This window comes from Molothrus ater, chromosome 2 (genome assembly GCF_012460135.2).
Source record: "Molothrus ater isolate BHLD 08-10-18 breed brown headed cowbird chromosome 2, BPBGC_Mater_1.1, whole genome shotgun sequence".
NCBI classification, from domain to species: domain Eukaryota; kingdom Metazoa; phylum Chordata; class Aves; order Passeriformes; family Icteridae; genus Molothrus; species Molothrus ater.
This window is the reverse complement of record NC_050479.2, coordinates 87,338,834-87,355,832: the sequence shown is the minus strand read 5'-3', so window position 1 is coordinate 87,355,832 and position 16,999 is coordinate 87,338,834. Positions and strand designations below refer to the sequence as shown.

General features: G+C 46.9%; 1 protein-coding gene across 1 annotated transcript; it reads right to left on the bottom strand.

Annotated features, from left to right (window-relative positions):
- Positions 1 to 884: 884 nt before the first annotated feature.
- LOC118687175 (C-type lectin domain family 4 member A-like) lies at positions 885 to 8,243 on the bottom strand. Its single transcript, XM_036383948.2, has 6 exons — positions 8,126 to 8,243; positions 5,238 to 5,354; positions 2,612 to 2,704; positions 2,135 to 2,286; positions 1,779 to 1,906; positions 885 to 1,057 (listed from the first exon to the last, which is right to left on the bottom strand). Exons 1-6 carry the CDS (start codon positions 8,190 to 8,192, stop codon positions 910 to 912), a joined length of 705 nt encoding a protein of 234 aa, XP_036239841.1. The 5' UTR covers positions 8,193 to 8,243; the 3' UTR covers positions 885 to 909.
- Between the last annotated feature and the right edge of the window lie 8,756 nt (positions 8,244 to 16,999).

Sequence of the window (16,999 nt, the reverse complement as noted above, 5' to 3'; positions counted from 1 at the left end):
GAATTGATTGTCTGAAGGATGGTGATGGATTGAGAGTTGGTGATTTGGGGGATGGATGTATTGGAAATTTGGTGAGGGGAGGAGGAAATGTTTTGGGAAAGTTCATTTTCCCTGTGTGTTTCTTTTTACTTAGAGCTGTAGTTTAGTTAATAAAGTTTTCTTTTCTTTATTTCGAAGTGGGGGCCTGCTTTGCTTATTCCTGGTCACATCTCACAGCACAAACCAGGGAGAATGTATTTTCATGGGGGCACTGGCATTGTGCCAGCATCAAACCATGACAATGGGGCTTTGAGCAGACTGCTGTAGTGGAAGGGGTCTCTGCTCAAGACCTAGAGGTTGAAAACTTGATCCTTAAAGTTTCCATACAACTCAAACCATTCCGTGATTCTAGGACTGTACCTCTCCAGCTTAGATATGGAGGAAAAAAAGAGATACAGAGACAGGGTACAGAGAATTTCTTCATTGGTCTGATACTGTATTTTGTCTGGTCTAGGATTTCAGAATTTGTTCAGCAAAACCAGCTAGAGGACATTTTGTGTGTGACTCAACAAAAAGCAAACAGCTGAGCTCAAGGAGACAGAGGACATTGAATCTGGGGATATCTGCCTTCCATTCCTGTGCCTTCCTCCTGGAGAAGTCCATCTCTTTTCAGCCAGAGGCTGCTGGACCCACTCAGAGACAAGAGGACACAAGAACACAGGAGCTGCTCCAGTGAGCCTGAGCCTCCCTGTGTTCCCTGAGCCACCACATGCACTGGGGATGCTGGACAAAGCTCATTTCACTTCCACACACATGGTCCCACTGCCCCAGTGAAGATGTGTCAGAGCTCCCCACCCTTCCCAGCACAGCCAGAGCTGTTCCCAGCTCCCTGCTGAGCTCCCAGCTTTACTCAGGTCAGAGGCATTTCCATCACACAATTACTGCTGCAGCTTCACAAATTCGATGATGCTTCGTAGTTGGTTTGACATCATTCCAGTTGTTGAGGGCCTTTTCAGGCACATAGATTACAGTGCAGTTCTCATCATCGCCTGGACTTGGTTCTCCTTTTCGCCAGAACCTGGGTCACAGACAGGCTTGTTACTCCCCAGTGCCCACTGTAAAGCACTGCAGGAAAAGGCCCCAGTGGGATGAAAGACATGGAGGCAAGAGACAGAAATTGCCAATGCTGATTCATGGACTGAAGCAGTGCCCTTCCTCCCACTCCATATCCCACTGGCACCAGTGGCACATGGAAACCTGCCTCCTTCCTACAGCCTTCCAGCACAACAGGGCTCTGCTCCATCCTGCTGAGGGCAACTGATCACCACCACTCACCCCATGCACCTCACTCCCAGCAGAGGCCCTGTGCTGGGCTCCAGGGCAAGTTTGTTCTGCAGAAGAAGGCACAGCAAGGACAGTCCTGGTGCTCTCTCCCTGTGCCCCATCTCTTTCCCTGCATTCCAGCACAGACCATTTTGTTCACGTAAGTGCAGTGATTGGAGGTCAGGCCAGGCTGATCACCAGGGTTTTGAAGGACTCTTGCTGCCAGCAAGTTGAAGTTATTTCTCTGCCTACATGATTGACTTCCATGTCACAGTTAATTCATAATCAATGCCCAGCACAGATGGGGCCATGTGAACCTGGTGTCCTGCACAGCCCTCTCCTGCTGTATCTTTGATCTCTGACAAGGCAGTGGGGTGACAACTCCCTTTTATGCACCACATGAAGCTCTCACATCTCTCCTACTTTCTTTCCCTACCAGGAGTCACACCAAACACTCTTCCTCCAGAGATACTCACGCTGCTGTCGCATTGTATGGAGTCTTGTCCACCCACTGCCACTGGTCGTCCTGCTCTGCAAACAGTCCGATGTAGAAATTGTATGCTTTAGGTTCTTTAGATTGCCTTATCTGCTCAGAGAGGAATTCCTGGCAATCAGAGAGAGAGTGCAATGTCCATGAGAGGGGCAGGACGGAGCACAGAGAGGCATCAGGAATCCCCATGATGTGGGGCTGGTGGCAGAGGGGCTGGTGCTGCAGAGATGCAGACAGGACCTTCCCCCTCCCCTGCAGGACAAGGAGGGGCTCTGAGTCCCCTCCAGGGCCCAGCACTGTGGCTCTGCCTGCTGGGTGCCTCTCTCAGCCCTGTGCACTTACCTGCTCTGCCTTGCTGGTGATCACCACCAGCTGGGAGCCCATCCCAGTGCAGTTCTGTGCACTCTCAGCACATGACATCGTGTCAGGGGACAGGAAATAGCAGCTTCCTTGAAACCTTCTCCAGCCCTTTGGGCAGCACATCCAGCCTCGGTCTGTGCAGGGAGAGGACAGAGAGGTGCAGGCTACTAACAAGAGATGGTGATTGCAGAGATCCAGGTTTTCCAGGGACAGTGCTCATGTCGTGCTCAGTGACTTTTCCTGACAGAAAGTGCTTGACTAACCAGGCATAGTACAGACATTCCTTCCCATTGCTTTGGGGTATGACCAGTGAGCTTTGTGTACCCAAAGCCAGGGTAATCCTTGTAAGGGGATCTCAGGGCTGTCCACAGTTCTGTTGGAGATGTGGCTTGAGCTGCCCTGGCACAGCCCCCTTGAGGCCCTTCGCCCCAAGGAAGAGGGGACATTGGGAGAACTGACCTGTGCCTTGTGGCACCGCTGAGTCGCACTCCCACTCTGAGAACTGCTGCTGCAGGGCTGAGGGCTGGTCACCGCTGTGGCAGAAGGGAACCACTGCAAAGGGACAGCAAAGGCAGCAGGATTAGCCCTTGCTCCCAGCTCCTCACACAGCATCTCTGGCCCCTGGACTCTCCTCCCACCATTTCCCCAGCAAGCATGGTCCCAGCTGTCACCTCTCCTGGCCCACACCAGTGGCACAGCTGCCCTCCCAGCCAGAAAGAGCCCGGTGTCTTCCAAGTCAGACGGCAGAGGGACCCCTGGAGGCTCATCCCGCTGGGCACAGGCCACACACGCGGCAGGAGGGAGCCCTCCCAGCCACAGCCCCTGTGCCATGCACACACCCACAGCCCAGCTGCCGGCCTACAAAGCAGCCTCTCCTTGTCACCCTCGGTCTCTTCCTCAGCTACACAGCAACAGGCACCTGGGGGAGTCACCCTCAGCTGGGCCTGCTCCATCAGCAACACACAGTGCAGGTGAAGGGAATCACTTACAGCTGGAGCTGCTGAAACCAGGGTGCAGCACAAACCCCTAGGACTTACTAGCTCCACTTTGTGGGGAATAATGCACTCTTGGTGACAGGCCACAGCCACAGTTCCAAGGACTTCCTAGGAACTCAGACACTCATCAGGAGTATGGATTAGGAGCTGATCAGGGTGTGCTCAACAATCCAGATGCCTATTTTCATGGATCCTTTAATTTAGAACTATTTTCACTGATGAGCAGAAGAATCCTGGTGGCTCCTGTGGCTGATGAGTGAATTGCTGTAATGGAGGAAGGCTCAGACAGATGGGCAAGGGCAATGCCTGGCTGAGCACCCCCATGGCCAATAAAGGTGACCTTATCCCTATACAAATATAAAGGTTGAGAAGAAATTTGGCTTGTAGTTTAGTTCAGTTGTGGGAATTAGCGGCTGTGGAAGAATTCATTTCCTCAGAGATCAAAAAGAGGGCAGCGGCTTCCTCAGTTAGCCAAACCAGCACAGGACGAGTGGATACCTTAGTCCAAAATGGCATAAGAAACTGAATGACTAACAAAAACACACCTGAAGAAAGCAATGGGCCTGAGCTGGCTTTAACTCCCTCATTTTGATTTGGCATTTGGGGCCATTCAATGTCTTAATGTGGAGCATACTGCAGAACTATGTCCTGTTTGGGCCCCTCATAACAAGAAATATATTCAAGTGTTGGAGCATCTCCAGAGAAGAGCAGTGGAGCTCAGGATGAGTCTGAAGCACAAGTCCTGTGAGGAGCAGCTAAAGGAGCTGGCGGTGTTTATCCTGAAGAAAAGGATGTTCACAGGTGACCTTATTGCTCTCAACAACTCCCTGAAAGGAGTTTGTAGCCAGGTGAGGGTCAGCCTCTTCTACCAGGTAACAACCAACAGGACAAGAGGAAATGGTCTGAAGTTGTGCCAGGAAAGATTTAGATAGGATATTAGTAAAAGCTTCTTCACTGAAGGTGGCCAAGCATTGGAACAGGCTGCCCAAAGAAGTGTTGGAGTCACCATTCCCACTAGTGCTCAAAAGACAAGTAGATGTGGCCCTTGGAGACATGGATTAGTGGTGGGCTTGGCAGTGGTTGGTTAGCGGTTGACCTGAGCTGTCTTTTCCAACATTAATGATTCTATGATTCCATGCTTGTATGACCAGCAATTAAAATCATGTTGGTATTGTGATCCACCTGTGCATTGCAGTGGCCACTCTGCTACGTGCAATTTTTTACTGGTTTTCCATTTAAATGCTGTATCACTATGCTAAACCAAAATCCTGTGTAGCATCCATTAACTTGGGTAAATAAAATTTCACTAAAAGATTAAACCTTCCATGTGTATCAGAAGGTATCAGATGCTAACATCCCAGGCTAAAACTCCCCAACCTTTTGGCTGAGTACCCTGAAAGGTTATACATTTGGGAACAAAGCAATACAAACGTCTGGGACTCAGATGCTGAGGGCAGCACAAGGAATCATAATAAGATGCCTCTTCCAGAATCCATCGTGGTTATTAAGAACTTGTGCAAGCATGCCATGAATTATCTTTAATAGAAAGTGAGAATGAAACAGTGATGACGATCTTTACAAACAGCCTGTCCAGGAGTAACCTCTAATGAACTATTCTGCAATCGACCCTTAAAAGTTGTGAGAGTTAATTAACTGCACTATGCAGTTAATCCTGGAGATGCCAGGGCTGTGAGAAGCCATTTTTTCCACTAGGACACAAAGCATATCTAAGTACCTTAGAGAACTTAAGTGCAGATTTAGCTGCCTGTATAGACACTTGTGCTTCTGCCTCCACTTTTTCCCATCTGTCAAATGTAACTGAGTTCTTTTTATGGGGAATGAAGGTAGAGAAATTGTTCCACAGTTCCAAAAAGGCCAAGCAAGATTGGAATGTGCAATCTGGGCACACTGATGAGGCCTCAGGGTAAACAGTTGAAGATTTGGAGGATGTTTGCAGACATATACAAAGTCAGGGCAGGAAAACTTGAGACCTTACACAAAGCCCAGACAACCACAAAGCATGGTTTCTCTACTTTTCTCCCAGCACTCCCCCCAGACTTCTCCCTTGTAGTCTCCTTGCACATACTCACCAAGGAAGACAACAACAAGGGCAATGCACACCAAGAGAAGCAGCAGTGAGATCAACCATGGCAGCCAGAGTGGGTACTTCTGGGGATGTTGCTCAGGCTTCTTTGTCTCGGGAGGTCCTAAAAGTGACAGAAACACACCAAACAAAACACTATAGTCAACTATGGGTATGTCAGTCCACAGTCCACATTCCTAGGATGTAGGATGTAGGATAGTAGGATGTACTACTCAAGGGAGAGCTCCTCAAAAGAAAAAAAATAATTTCTGACGTGGAAGTTACAAGGTTTGGGAGAATGACAGACTGGGACAGAGCAGGGAATGTGAGTGAGTGTGAGTGTGTTCAATTCAGTGAGTGTGTTCCCAGCCCAGCCAGCGAGCCAACAATGATAATTGTTGGTGTTTGGGGATGAGCCCTTCACAGAGCCTCAAAAACTACAGTGAAACAATGTCTTTCTAGATTGAGACCAAAGCTGCTAAATGCAACATTGCTCAAACCGTGATACTTAAGACAGAAGGGAAGAGTTCATGTTGACTTCTTCCCAGAAAACTTTTTCTGCCTCCTTCAGTTCCATTAGCTTTTTGAACTTCCTGTGCAGAAGATTGGTGTAACCTGAGAGAGGATGGGAGACAAAAAATGTGCAAGGCTATGATGGCATATCATCATGGTAGATTGAAAGATATATTTTTCCTTCCATCCCTGCTTTCCAAGTCAGGATTCAAAGATTTGCTGTGATAAAACTAGGTTGTGCTAGGCTGGATATTTAGGGAGAACAGAGGGCTGTGCCCAGCAACCTGAGTAAAGTACTCAGATTAAGATTTGCCAGGACCTCACTTTTATCTAGAGGGATATTGCCAGTACTGAGGAGGTTTGGGAGCAGGCAGGAGAGTGGGTCACAGGGAAGGAGAAGCAAACACGCGTTAGGGCATTGTTCTAGCTTGTGGCAGGTACACAAGCCAGGGCAAATAGGAGGGGAAAGAGACAGCAGCACTCACTGCAGGACAGGAGTAAAGAAGCTTTGGGAGAGACCATTGTTAAAGAGAAGATTTAGAGAGCCTTCATTCATCGTTCAGCATGAAGCTCCCAGGTCTGTCAGCAGCCAAGTGTGCCTGCCAGACATGCCTAGTAAGCAAGACTGTAAGAAACCTGCTCTTTGTGGATGCCTTCTGACTACTTCCCAAAGGCTTGGGAGAGACTGCTACAGCAGGGGAAAAGGCATCATTTTTCATTATCTGGAGAGAAAATATGTGGACAGACAAGGTCCAGGTTTCCCTGGTCAAATAATGTTTTTCTAATAACGTTTTTCTTTCTTTTGCCTTAGTGAAAACAAGGAGCCCCCTGAAGATCTGGAGCAAAGCACTTACTTCAGAAATAGTTCTAACCAGTCCAACTGATTTTTTTGATATGCAGCACATCCAGACATTGTTAAACCTGTGCCCATTCAGACCTGAGCATCCCACACTCACACCCAGGTGGCACAGGGAGCACTGCATGCTGTGCACCTCAGCAACACGAGTGAAGTGCAGTAATATTGTGCACACTCGGGGGGTTGAACTCCCTGCAAAATGCTTTCCACAGCTGGTCTGTGCTCTGTAACATGTCCAGCATGATCACAACACAACAGACTTGATGTCTTCGGAATAATAATTTGGAACACAATGGGGAACTTCCACCACCCCCACCTCACCACAGTGGAAATGCTAACTACATCCAGAACCAACTAATCTTGGTGCACTGAAAACAGTGAGCTTTTAAGACAGACAGGACTATGTACACTATTTATTTCCATGACTCATGCCTCAGAGCAAGCAAGGAATAACCTGGAGCTGATGCCTGCTCTGTTTGGGATTGTAAAACTGAGATAAAGCTGTAAATAGGCAAGCGATTATATATCCTTAGGCAGCAGTAATTATTTATTAATTTTTTAAAAATATTATTCATTGATTTATGCACACATACATTTCTTGCCCTGGAACCTGGTGGTGTGTAGGGTCCTGCATGTCAGGCAGAAGCAGTAAGCCTTACACAGAGCATCTCTATGGGTTTCTACTTGTGGAATAATGACTACAGAGTACATATTAACCAGAATATGCCTTAAATTTGCATGAAGTCTAGTAAAAGAACCATTTTACCACTGTAATTTTTAATGGGAAACAAATTTGTTTGGTATGTTAAATGTTTTTCAGGAGTGGGAGACATCGATGACAGATTTGGATCTCCCTCCAGATCTTAAAAAATTCTTATTCTGTATATTTCAGAGTGTTTAACTTTTGGGTCTCTCTTCTCAAGGAGCATTTCTCAATCAGCCATGGACAATGGGGCTCTGTTTCTGCAGCCAGTACCACTTCTCATGACGCTGCAGAGTACAACTGACTGCTCTACTATAAGCAGGCATGTTGATTCTCCTACCCTATCCACAAGCAGCAATGTAGTCTCACTCAGAGGCAAGAGCAGCCAGGACTTGGGCTTATTTGCTGCTTTGGGAGCCCCTCCACCTTTGTGACAGATCAGATTGTTTGTAATAAACCACAGCCTCTACTGTTGGTACTCAGCACGGTCCAAATTTGACTCTTTCAAGACTACATAACATGTAGGATACTGAGGGAGCACAAACAGGTTCCTTAATGAATGCTCATTTGAAACCTACTGTTTGTGCTCCCGGTAGTCATTTTTGTTCATGTTGCAACTCCCATTTGCCTTTCCTCTTGGAGATGTTCCTCAAGACTCTTATTTCAAAACTCCTCCAGTCTCCTGATCATTTAGCTCTTTTTTCTCACCAATTCATCAAGATCAGGTAGGAACCAAAGTCACAGAAGGAAAAATCTTCATTCCCTCTTCTTCACCCTGCTCCCTCCAGCTCCCTTTCTCCCAAATAATCCATTCATTCCTTACCTTTGACCACTGGAGCTGGCGATTCATTTCTGAACTTCACCTCAGCATAGGTGATTTCTGATGCCATTTAATCACAGTGTGACCCTGTCCTTAGTTTTGCCACATAAAAGGTGGGTCTTTTAGCTCCTTGTTTCCAGAGGGTGACAGGAATAGGTTACTGAGCCTTTCCCATACATTCAATCACCCTCTACCCATCAAAGAAGGCTGTGCTGAACACTAGAAGCACTGGTGATAACCCAAGAATTCCTGGGAGCTCAGAAATGCTCCAAAGAGATCTTCAGGTTCTTAGCCCAGGAAATCACCCCTCGCACCATGGAAGTTTTTGAGACATAAAAGAAAAATGAGAACCTAACAACCAAAAAGGAAGTTGCACTCCTTCCCCATATCAGATTCTCAGCTGATTGGCTTCCTTTTCAAGACATTTATAGGTTTTTTTCCTCTTTTTAACTTTCTTACTTAACTATCTCCCCATATTTTCAAGTGTTTCTTTGTAATTCTAACATTGCTCTCACATTTGCAGCTATCACAGGTCCTAGCCCAGTTTAACCTGCAGTCCAGAACAAAATGCATTCTGCCCTATTTGCCCCTTGTGGTTAAGCTGCATTTGCTACATCAAATGTCACAGCTATGTCTCACTCTTCAAAGTCAGCCCCACCTGGAAGTTAGCACTAGAACAAATCTCAGACAAGGAAATGATCCTGTAGAAGTGAGACTGGGGAGTTGCAGCCTTAGACAGAGCAATAAAAATAATCAGAATGTTGATATATCCATGAAGAAACAGAAGGATCAGGCTGGAGTCAGAGAGGAGAACAAGCAAAGTGGAATTTTAAAAAACATATGTTGATGGTCTGAGAGATTATTGGGAAGAGTACACACAAAAACATTTCTATTAAAACCTGATTCACAGCCTGTGGAAGTTCAGAGCAGTGCCTGCTTCAGGGTCCGTTTCAGAGGCTGAAAAGGGATGGTTTACATTTTTCTGCCACTTTTCCAACACTGTCATTTATCTCCCTTATCTGCTTTCTGGTAAAAACCTCTGATACTATCTTGAGCAAAATGTCAGTGCTTAGTCTGATTTAAAGCTGGAGCAGATCTTGAAAGGAGACAAGGAAAATGGCTGCTGAGATACATTCTAAATCAGAAAGACTTCTGGGAACAGATGCCAATAAGTCAGGCAGGGTGAGGAGGGTTCAGTCAGCAGATAGGACTAAGTTCTGTGTTGTAAGGGACCTTCAAAGACTATCTTCTGCAGCCCACTGCCATGGGCAAGGACATCTTTCACTACATCAGGCTGCTCAAAGCCCCTTCCAACCTGGCCCTAAACATTTTCAATTAAGGGGAATCTGCAGCTTCTCTGGGGAATCTGTTTCAGCATCTCAGCACCCTCATTGTAAAGAATTTCTTCCTTATATCTTATCTAGATCTGGCTTTTTCAGTTTAAACCTATGACCCCTTATCCTACCACTACCAGTTCCATTAAAAGGTTTCTCTCCATCTTTCCTATAAGCCCCCTGTAAAAGCCTGAAAAAAGCCACAACAAGGTCTCCAAAACAACCAGAAGGAAGAAGCTGGTTAGTTTGGCTAGCCTTAAGGCAGAGCAGAATGAGATGCTCGCAGGACATCCAGAGAGCACAGAGCATAACCAGAGCAGAGTTGGAGCTGAGATAGGGCAGTAGAAGAAAGAACATGCACCAGACAACAGACAAGAACAATGTCGCAGAAGGTAAAGGGAATCTGAACACAGTTTAGGGAGAACTGCCCCTAAGCAGAGTGAGGCAGTAACTGGATGTCTTTACCAAGGATCCTTTTTGTGTCTTGTGTATCCTGAGCTAACTTTACTTCTCCTTTAGGTATTGTGTGCAAAGAGGGTGACTTTCACACAAGAATAAGAACAGCTACAGGAGAGAAACCTGGTCCCTCAAGCAAGCATGCTGCCTGCTTCGCTTTCCAACATCCTTCCAGCACTATCCTTTGTCTTCAGTCTTGGCCCTCTCACTGGAATTAAGCCTTCCTAAGTCTCTGCTGAAATCTAATTAAGCCCTCAAAATTCTTTTGAGAATTCAGAGCAATCTTCTGCATACTTGCCCCTGTCCCCACCCAACCAAGCCTCAGCAGACTCAGTCTCATGGGAAAAAGGCTTACTTCCTTGCAGGGTTTCAAGATTTCCACTGTGAAGAAACAGGAAACACAACCAGCAGACAGAGAAGGAAGTTACAGAGCAGCTTCATGCACTTCTTCCACTGAAACACATCTCCAAACACAGCCGAAGCATTTCAAATGCAAATTCAGGCTCCAGCTGCTCTTTTTATTAGATTACATTAGAGTGCACTTAAACACCACTAGACAGCTCAATTCTTCTTTGCCAGCCATCAGAGTTGTTGCTTGTTATCAAAATTCAACCCTGAATCATACTTCCACAGGATGCAGTACTGAGCCAAGGTGTAACAACTATCACATGATATTCCTGAAAACTTTGTCCTTGGAATTTCATATACACTGCTGGCATGTAAATGAGTGGGAGATAGAAACAACTGGACCCTGCAGTTAGTTGTGGTGCTGAAAAAATAATTTTTAAAAAATCTTGCTTAAAAACCCCCCAAACGCATGCTTTGCTTCCTTCCATTCTCACTGCTCTTCCTCAGTAATTCCATTCCCCCTCTTCCTGTGCTCTGCTCACTCCCTTGTCCTCCCACAATACCTCTGTTTCCCCACAGATCTTTCAGCTCAGCCCTACCCCACACTGCCAAGTGCCCCCTGTGCTCTCAGCCCCCACATGCCTCACAAGCCCCAGCTCCTTTCTGGGATTCTCACAGTTCTGCTTTCCCTCCTCACTCATGCTCCAGCTCCGGGTTGCTCTGCAAGCTCCATGGCCACCCTTTGTCCCTGACCCAAAGAGAAGGCAGCAGAGGCACTAATGCTCTTTCTCCCCAGCCTGTCAGTGAAGTTTGAATGAGGTGGTACCTGCAAGCCTTTCACCCCACAGGCAGCATCACCCAATTTAGCAACAGGTCCATGTGAGCAGAGGAAACTGCTCACATGTCCCATTGCACATGCCTTACACTTCTTTTGAAAATCCAGCTGAACCTGAGGAGTTAAATTCAAATTTATAGGCAAAGAGTAGGACCGGAATCCTAAAGCTGTGACCCCACACCTTCCAAAAGAAATCCCATTTTTTAATTGGCCACAGCTGTGGTGGAAGCTGCAGGGAAGTGACACACTTCTTACAAAGCAGTTTGAACACAGAGGGGCAGCTGAGAGAATTGAGCTGAAGGCTGTGAGTCATCACAAGTGACATGGAGGTTTCACAGGGACATCACATTGGCCACCCAAATACCTAGACCCTCTTTAGAAGATTTGACAAAAGGCAAAATGAAGTGACATGACTAAAATGATTTCCCAAAGGGATTATCAATATGCATTTTTCAACAAGCTGACCTTGCAGCTAAATGAGGAAAATTTAAATGAGTGTGACCTCCAGTAAGTACAAAACCATAACAAAGCAAAAGTGTCAGAACTTCCTCAAACCCTTTATATTTGATATACTGCCTTGAGAGCAGGTGAAGAGCAGGGTATAAAATAAGCAGTCAGAGAGAACAAGCACATCAAAACAAAGCTAAAATAATTATTTGTCACAATGGAATAAATTGGTGAAATTCACACACAAGAACCCTGGTTTGTGGAGGACTAAATCAAAGGATCTGTCCAAAATAAAATATTGATTGTACAAAATGCATGCAATTAGCAGGCCTGGGCAAGATGGTCCCAGGGATACTCAGGAAATTCAAAGGTGAAACAGTTGCTAATATCAGGGGTCACCTTTTGCCTTAAACTATCTTTTTATCAGCAAATCTCAGACTGGGAGGGAACATATCAAAGAAGGAGAAGGGGAGAAGTCTCAGGGAGATTTAGGAAGTTAAAGGTTTGACATCTCCAGTGGTCAGGTTAATATAACAAAAGAATTAATGGATAGACATGTGTGTAAGTGTGATGGACTTTGAGGAGAGTCAATATAACTCTTGTAAAGAAATCCTGCCTGTTGTGGGTCTTTGCCTACAGTCTTGGCATCACCTACTCTTATGGCACCTGTAGCTAGCACAGACTTCCAATTCACTTAGATAAAAGCCTAAACCAAATCCATGCTTTATATCCCTGCACCTGGGTGAGAAGAGCACCAGAAGTGAATATATGCCACCTTCTTGGTCCTCCCTCTCCACATCACCTTGCTCCTTTTCAGGGATTAAGGCTATGGAGCAGAGCAGCCAAGGGAAGAGCATAAAAATGCACTGGAACACAGAGAATGAGGACCCAAGGCCTGACACTGAGCAGTAAAATAAGGGATGTCAAATAACAAATCAAAGGAATTCAGGCAGCCAGAGCTCCTTGAGAGCTCCTGAGGGATTTGAGTGGTTAGAGAAAGTCTAGCAATAGGTGATCCCATTGTGTACCCTGCTGCATGGAACTGGTTAGGGAGGGAGGGGAGGGGTAGGATGCTGCAGTTCATACTGCTCCAGAGGACAGTGTGGGAGCAGAGTGGCCTCCTGGGATCTGAGAGAAAGGCACCCTAAGCCCTTCTCAGCCAAGGCTGACACAGGCCAGAGCTGCAGGGAGAAGAGACCTCCAGTCAAACCCTCTAATCATAGAAGGTGAACCAGGGTTCCATACAGGTTGCTAAGAGACCAAGGAAAAAAATGGCTTCTATGGAGCTGTGAAAGCACAGGAAAAAGACATTTGAGCATCCAGGGATGAAGAGGAAAAAGGGAAGTACTGAATGGACAGTGGGAAAGGGGAGTGAGAGCAATAAGTGGGATGGATGAAACAGAAGGTAGCACTGTAAAACCACACAAGTTTCTGGCAGGTGGCAGCACCTCACCACAGGCAGGCCTGAGCCGGCAGAAAGACAATGCTATGGTTACAGTACCATGCACAACACAGGGGAACAAAAGTAGGAGTGATAAAAAGAAATGTTCCTCCCCAAAACAGCTTGAACATTTCTCCCCTGGCCATATCTCTGCCAAATTTTAGTAAGTGCTGAGGATTTCAAGCAGAAGAGATCATGTTCCAAAGTTACCTGAGCTGAGGGAGCTCAAACTCAGTTGAATTACGAAGGGAAAGTCATGTGCCCACCCTAGCGTGATGACAGGTTACCAAAATCCCTCAGGTGTAAGGGAAGGAATAAGAGAAGGAAGAACATGATCCAGAGAATCTTCAAAGAGACAAGAAGCCCCAATCTGCCTCTTTACATGTAGCATTAACAGAGGATTTTCTTCAGAAGAGCAAAAATATGTTTTATTTATTTATTTTCCCCAATTAACGGATTACCAAATCAAAGCCAACAGAGGGCACATTCAGATGAAATTACCTCAGAGCTTTGTTTTATGCCATTACTGGAACATTGCACTTTTGTCTCCTTCCTCTTTTGGATTGGAGTCATAAGTCTCAAGGCTATGTTGGAGATCAGAACCAGATACTGCAATTGCTTGCCACAGCATCATATCTGACTTCAAACCTGGGCCAGATCCAAGTCCTGCTCAGACCCCAGTGGCCTGTTTTCAGAGGTGGGGCTGTGAAGTTTATCTTCTTAGAGTGGGCATGCGGAATTCACATGCACAAGTTGTGGCCACATAACACCTCTCCACAGAAGCAATTCTTCATGCTTCATTTCCAGTTCTAAGGATTGCACAGATCTCCACAGCCTTGAATTCTGTTTGGCTACTCTCTGCCCAGTGAGGTGAATGCATGTGATCTCCCTCTCTTGAAGGGGGAATGGGGGGACTGGAAAGAAAAGCAAAAAAATGGAAAACAACCACAGTCACCAAGCAAGTATGGAGCTGTCACATAAGTTCACCCAGACTCATGCTGTGAGTTCCACCTTAGGGTCACTCTTATTGGAACTTAAACTGTTTCCCTCCACATCCTCTGCATGCATGTAAGTGGAAGGCAGTAAAAAACATTCTCAATAGGGAGGTTCTGGGGTGAGCTGTACTGGTTAGGCTGTCCCAGCAGGTGCTACTGGAATAGCAGCACAAACCTCCCTGGCCCTGCAGAACTCCCTCACCCCCTCCTATCCTCAAGGGTGGATTTACCAGGAAGATTGCAAGTGGCCTGTGCTGCCCCTTACCCTGTAGCCAAAGTGGCCCTGCAGGCCATTTGCAGCCTCCCAGCCCAACTTGTGATGGCCAGCAGCGGGGTGATGGGACATCACCTGCCTCCAGATGTCCAGTCAGGATGGGACAAAGCAAAGGCCATCTGGTAACAGCCATAGAAAACTGAACTAAATCCAGGGAGTACAGTCAGCTCAACCAAACACTCTTGGCACCTCATCAATTAAACATGATGGGAAAGTTTTAATGCCAAGCAGGAAGGCCCCAAGCTTTAGGGTTCAACCATATGCAGGAACCTCCTCATGACACAGATGCCAACACCATCAGAGGGGAAAAGACAATTTTTGTTTTTTGAAGAGCACACACTCCAGGTGCCTGTGTCACACACTTAACATGCCAGGACACTGAAGTCAGCACAGGGAAGCAAAGGGCGGCCAAATGGCACTCTAGGGTGCCAGCCTCCAGCACAGAGCTGGCACTGATCCAGAGGCCAAAGGGCCCCTGCTGCTGACTCCCTGCTGGCTGGGACTGACAAAGAGGGCAAAGTGCTCCTCAATGTGTCTTCGACTCTGCCTCCAGATCACAGTTATTTGCCTATTTAGCATTTTAAGACTGGACAGGACAGGCTCAGCACACACCATCCTGGTCTTCACAGAGTCTCTGAGGTGAAGGATCACTGTCAGATCTCATGCTCCTCTTCACTGAGCAACCCCCCATGTCAGACATCTCACCACATTGCTGGCCCAGCATGGGTCCCACTACAGCAAGCTGAGCACAGAAGTTGTGCTAGGAAATACTTCAGACTGGAGGTATCTTGTTCAAACCTTGCTCAAATCAGGATTACTTTTGGAGCTAGACCAGGGTACCCAGGACAGGTTATCTGCCTACAGTAACCCTGTTTCTGTATGGGATGTATCACTTAAGGGCTTTTCCTGCTTTTCTACCAAAAAAAGAATGATTTTCAAGCTCACTTTGTACATGTACCCATGGTATGGACTTCAGGTTTAGGTACTGGTGACAGCAGCCCCTAACTCTGGGCCAGACATACAGCTGACCCACTAGCATATATTCTCCAAAGAAAATGCTCTCCTATCACTTCCCTCTCACTTGAATCCAGCTCCTTGTCCCTGACAGCTAATCAAAATGATGATTTGTGTAGCACTACCAGCAGAGCATCTCACACATCTTTGAACGGTTTGCTTAACACCATAAACAGGGGCTCATGAACAAGTGCTTAGCCACCCCTTTAAAGTTAGGCCCAAAGGAATGGAACTTCTCCTAGTTTTTTCAAAGACAACAGACATCCATACCTGTATGCACACTGACCACAAGAGGGGATGTATGCCTGCCCTGGCACAGCTCAGCTCCAAGCCCTACATTACCGAGTTTGTGCAGGAGGGCACTGAAGCACAGAGGGCAGTAGAATAGCAGGACACGGCTACATTTGGAAGCACCAGCCCATCACTGCTAATCCATCAAACTACAAATCACCAGCTGCCATTTCTTTTCAGAGAGCACCCCAGCAGTGCTAGCCAGGTCTCAGGTGATGTCTGCTTGTATCCCACCTGCCATCCTCTCGACGGCTGGGAGCCCAGCCAGCCCCTGGAGATGGAGCCCAGGGATTGTGGGAAAGCCCGCAAGAAAGGGATCCGGCAGCAGATGGCAGCACACGGCCACGGCTGAGACTGAACTCGGCCCCTGCTCGCGGCTGGCACCTGCCCAGCCAGGCTCGGGAGGGCAGGGAGCGCCACACCTCTGTACGTGCCGAACACACAGGGCTCCACACAAAGGCTGCAAGTTACAGGCGGCTCCCTCCTTTAGGGAATGTCTCTCCAAACTGCTTCAGGGCTTGAAAGCTGCCTCTACCTCTACCTCAACATGCAGGAGCTGCCATCCTACAATGCCTGGGAAAGAAAAGGGACAGCAGGCCATTCATTGCAAGTTACCTGCCTGGCCTGCCCCAAACACAAGTGATGCAAGAAGTGCACCCCAGGATCCCAGCAGTGACTGGAAATCATAGCTCTGGTCAGGAGTCACTACACAACCCAGCTGTTGCTGGCTGATCTTCCTCTGCTCAGCTACAAGGAATGTCCATCATAGCCCCAGCTCTGGATGGGGACATACAGCTATAGGAAAGGGCAGGTGGCAAAATTAAGCTGTCATCCTGCAATGTGCTTTCCCTGACTATTAGCATGGACAGAACTATTGTCTTGGAAGAAAAAGACCAGTAACAGTCTCCAGAGTGAGAGTCTATTGTTCACATAATGTAATGAGCACTCATCAGACCACCTAGACCTGGAGGCATTACAATGTGTGTTAACCACATTGTAATGGGCCACAGTGCTCTGCTTATATACATGAACAGTCCCGTTGTTCTTCCTCCTAGAACCTTGTAGGTTTATGCTGATTTAGAGGGTGAGTTCAGATTCAGATCCTTTTATCTCATTATCAAAGCTCAGGAAGACTTTGGGGGTTTTGGTTTCCTGTTTGGTTTTTGTTTGATTTCCTCCAATGTGCAGCCCTTCTTCTCCATTTCTTCAGGAGTCCAAACACAGCATCAAGGCTTTGTGAAATCTGGCAGGTTTGTGTCTGTGTGGCTGTGGTAAGAACAGTTGCTGCATGGCTCTGAGACACAAAGTCACAGAACACAGAAGATAATTAATGGGAGAAGGGGCAGGGAAATTACGCACATCCCACCTCAACTACAGCTCCCACAGAAGTATTGACAACCAAAAACCAGACAACTGGGATCTTCCCTTTGACACTTGTTTCC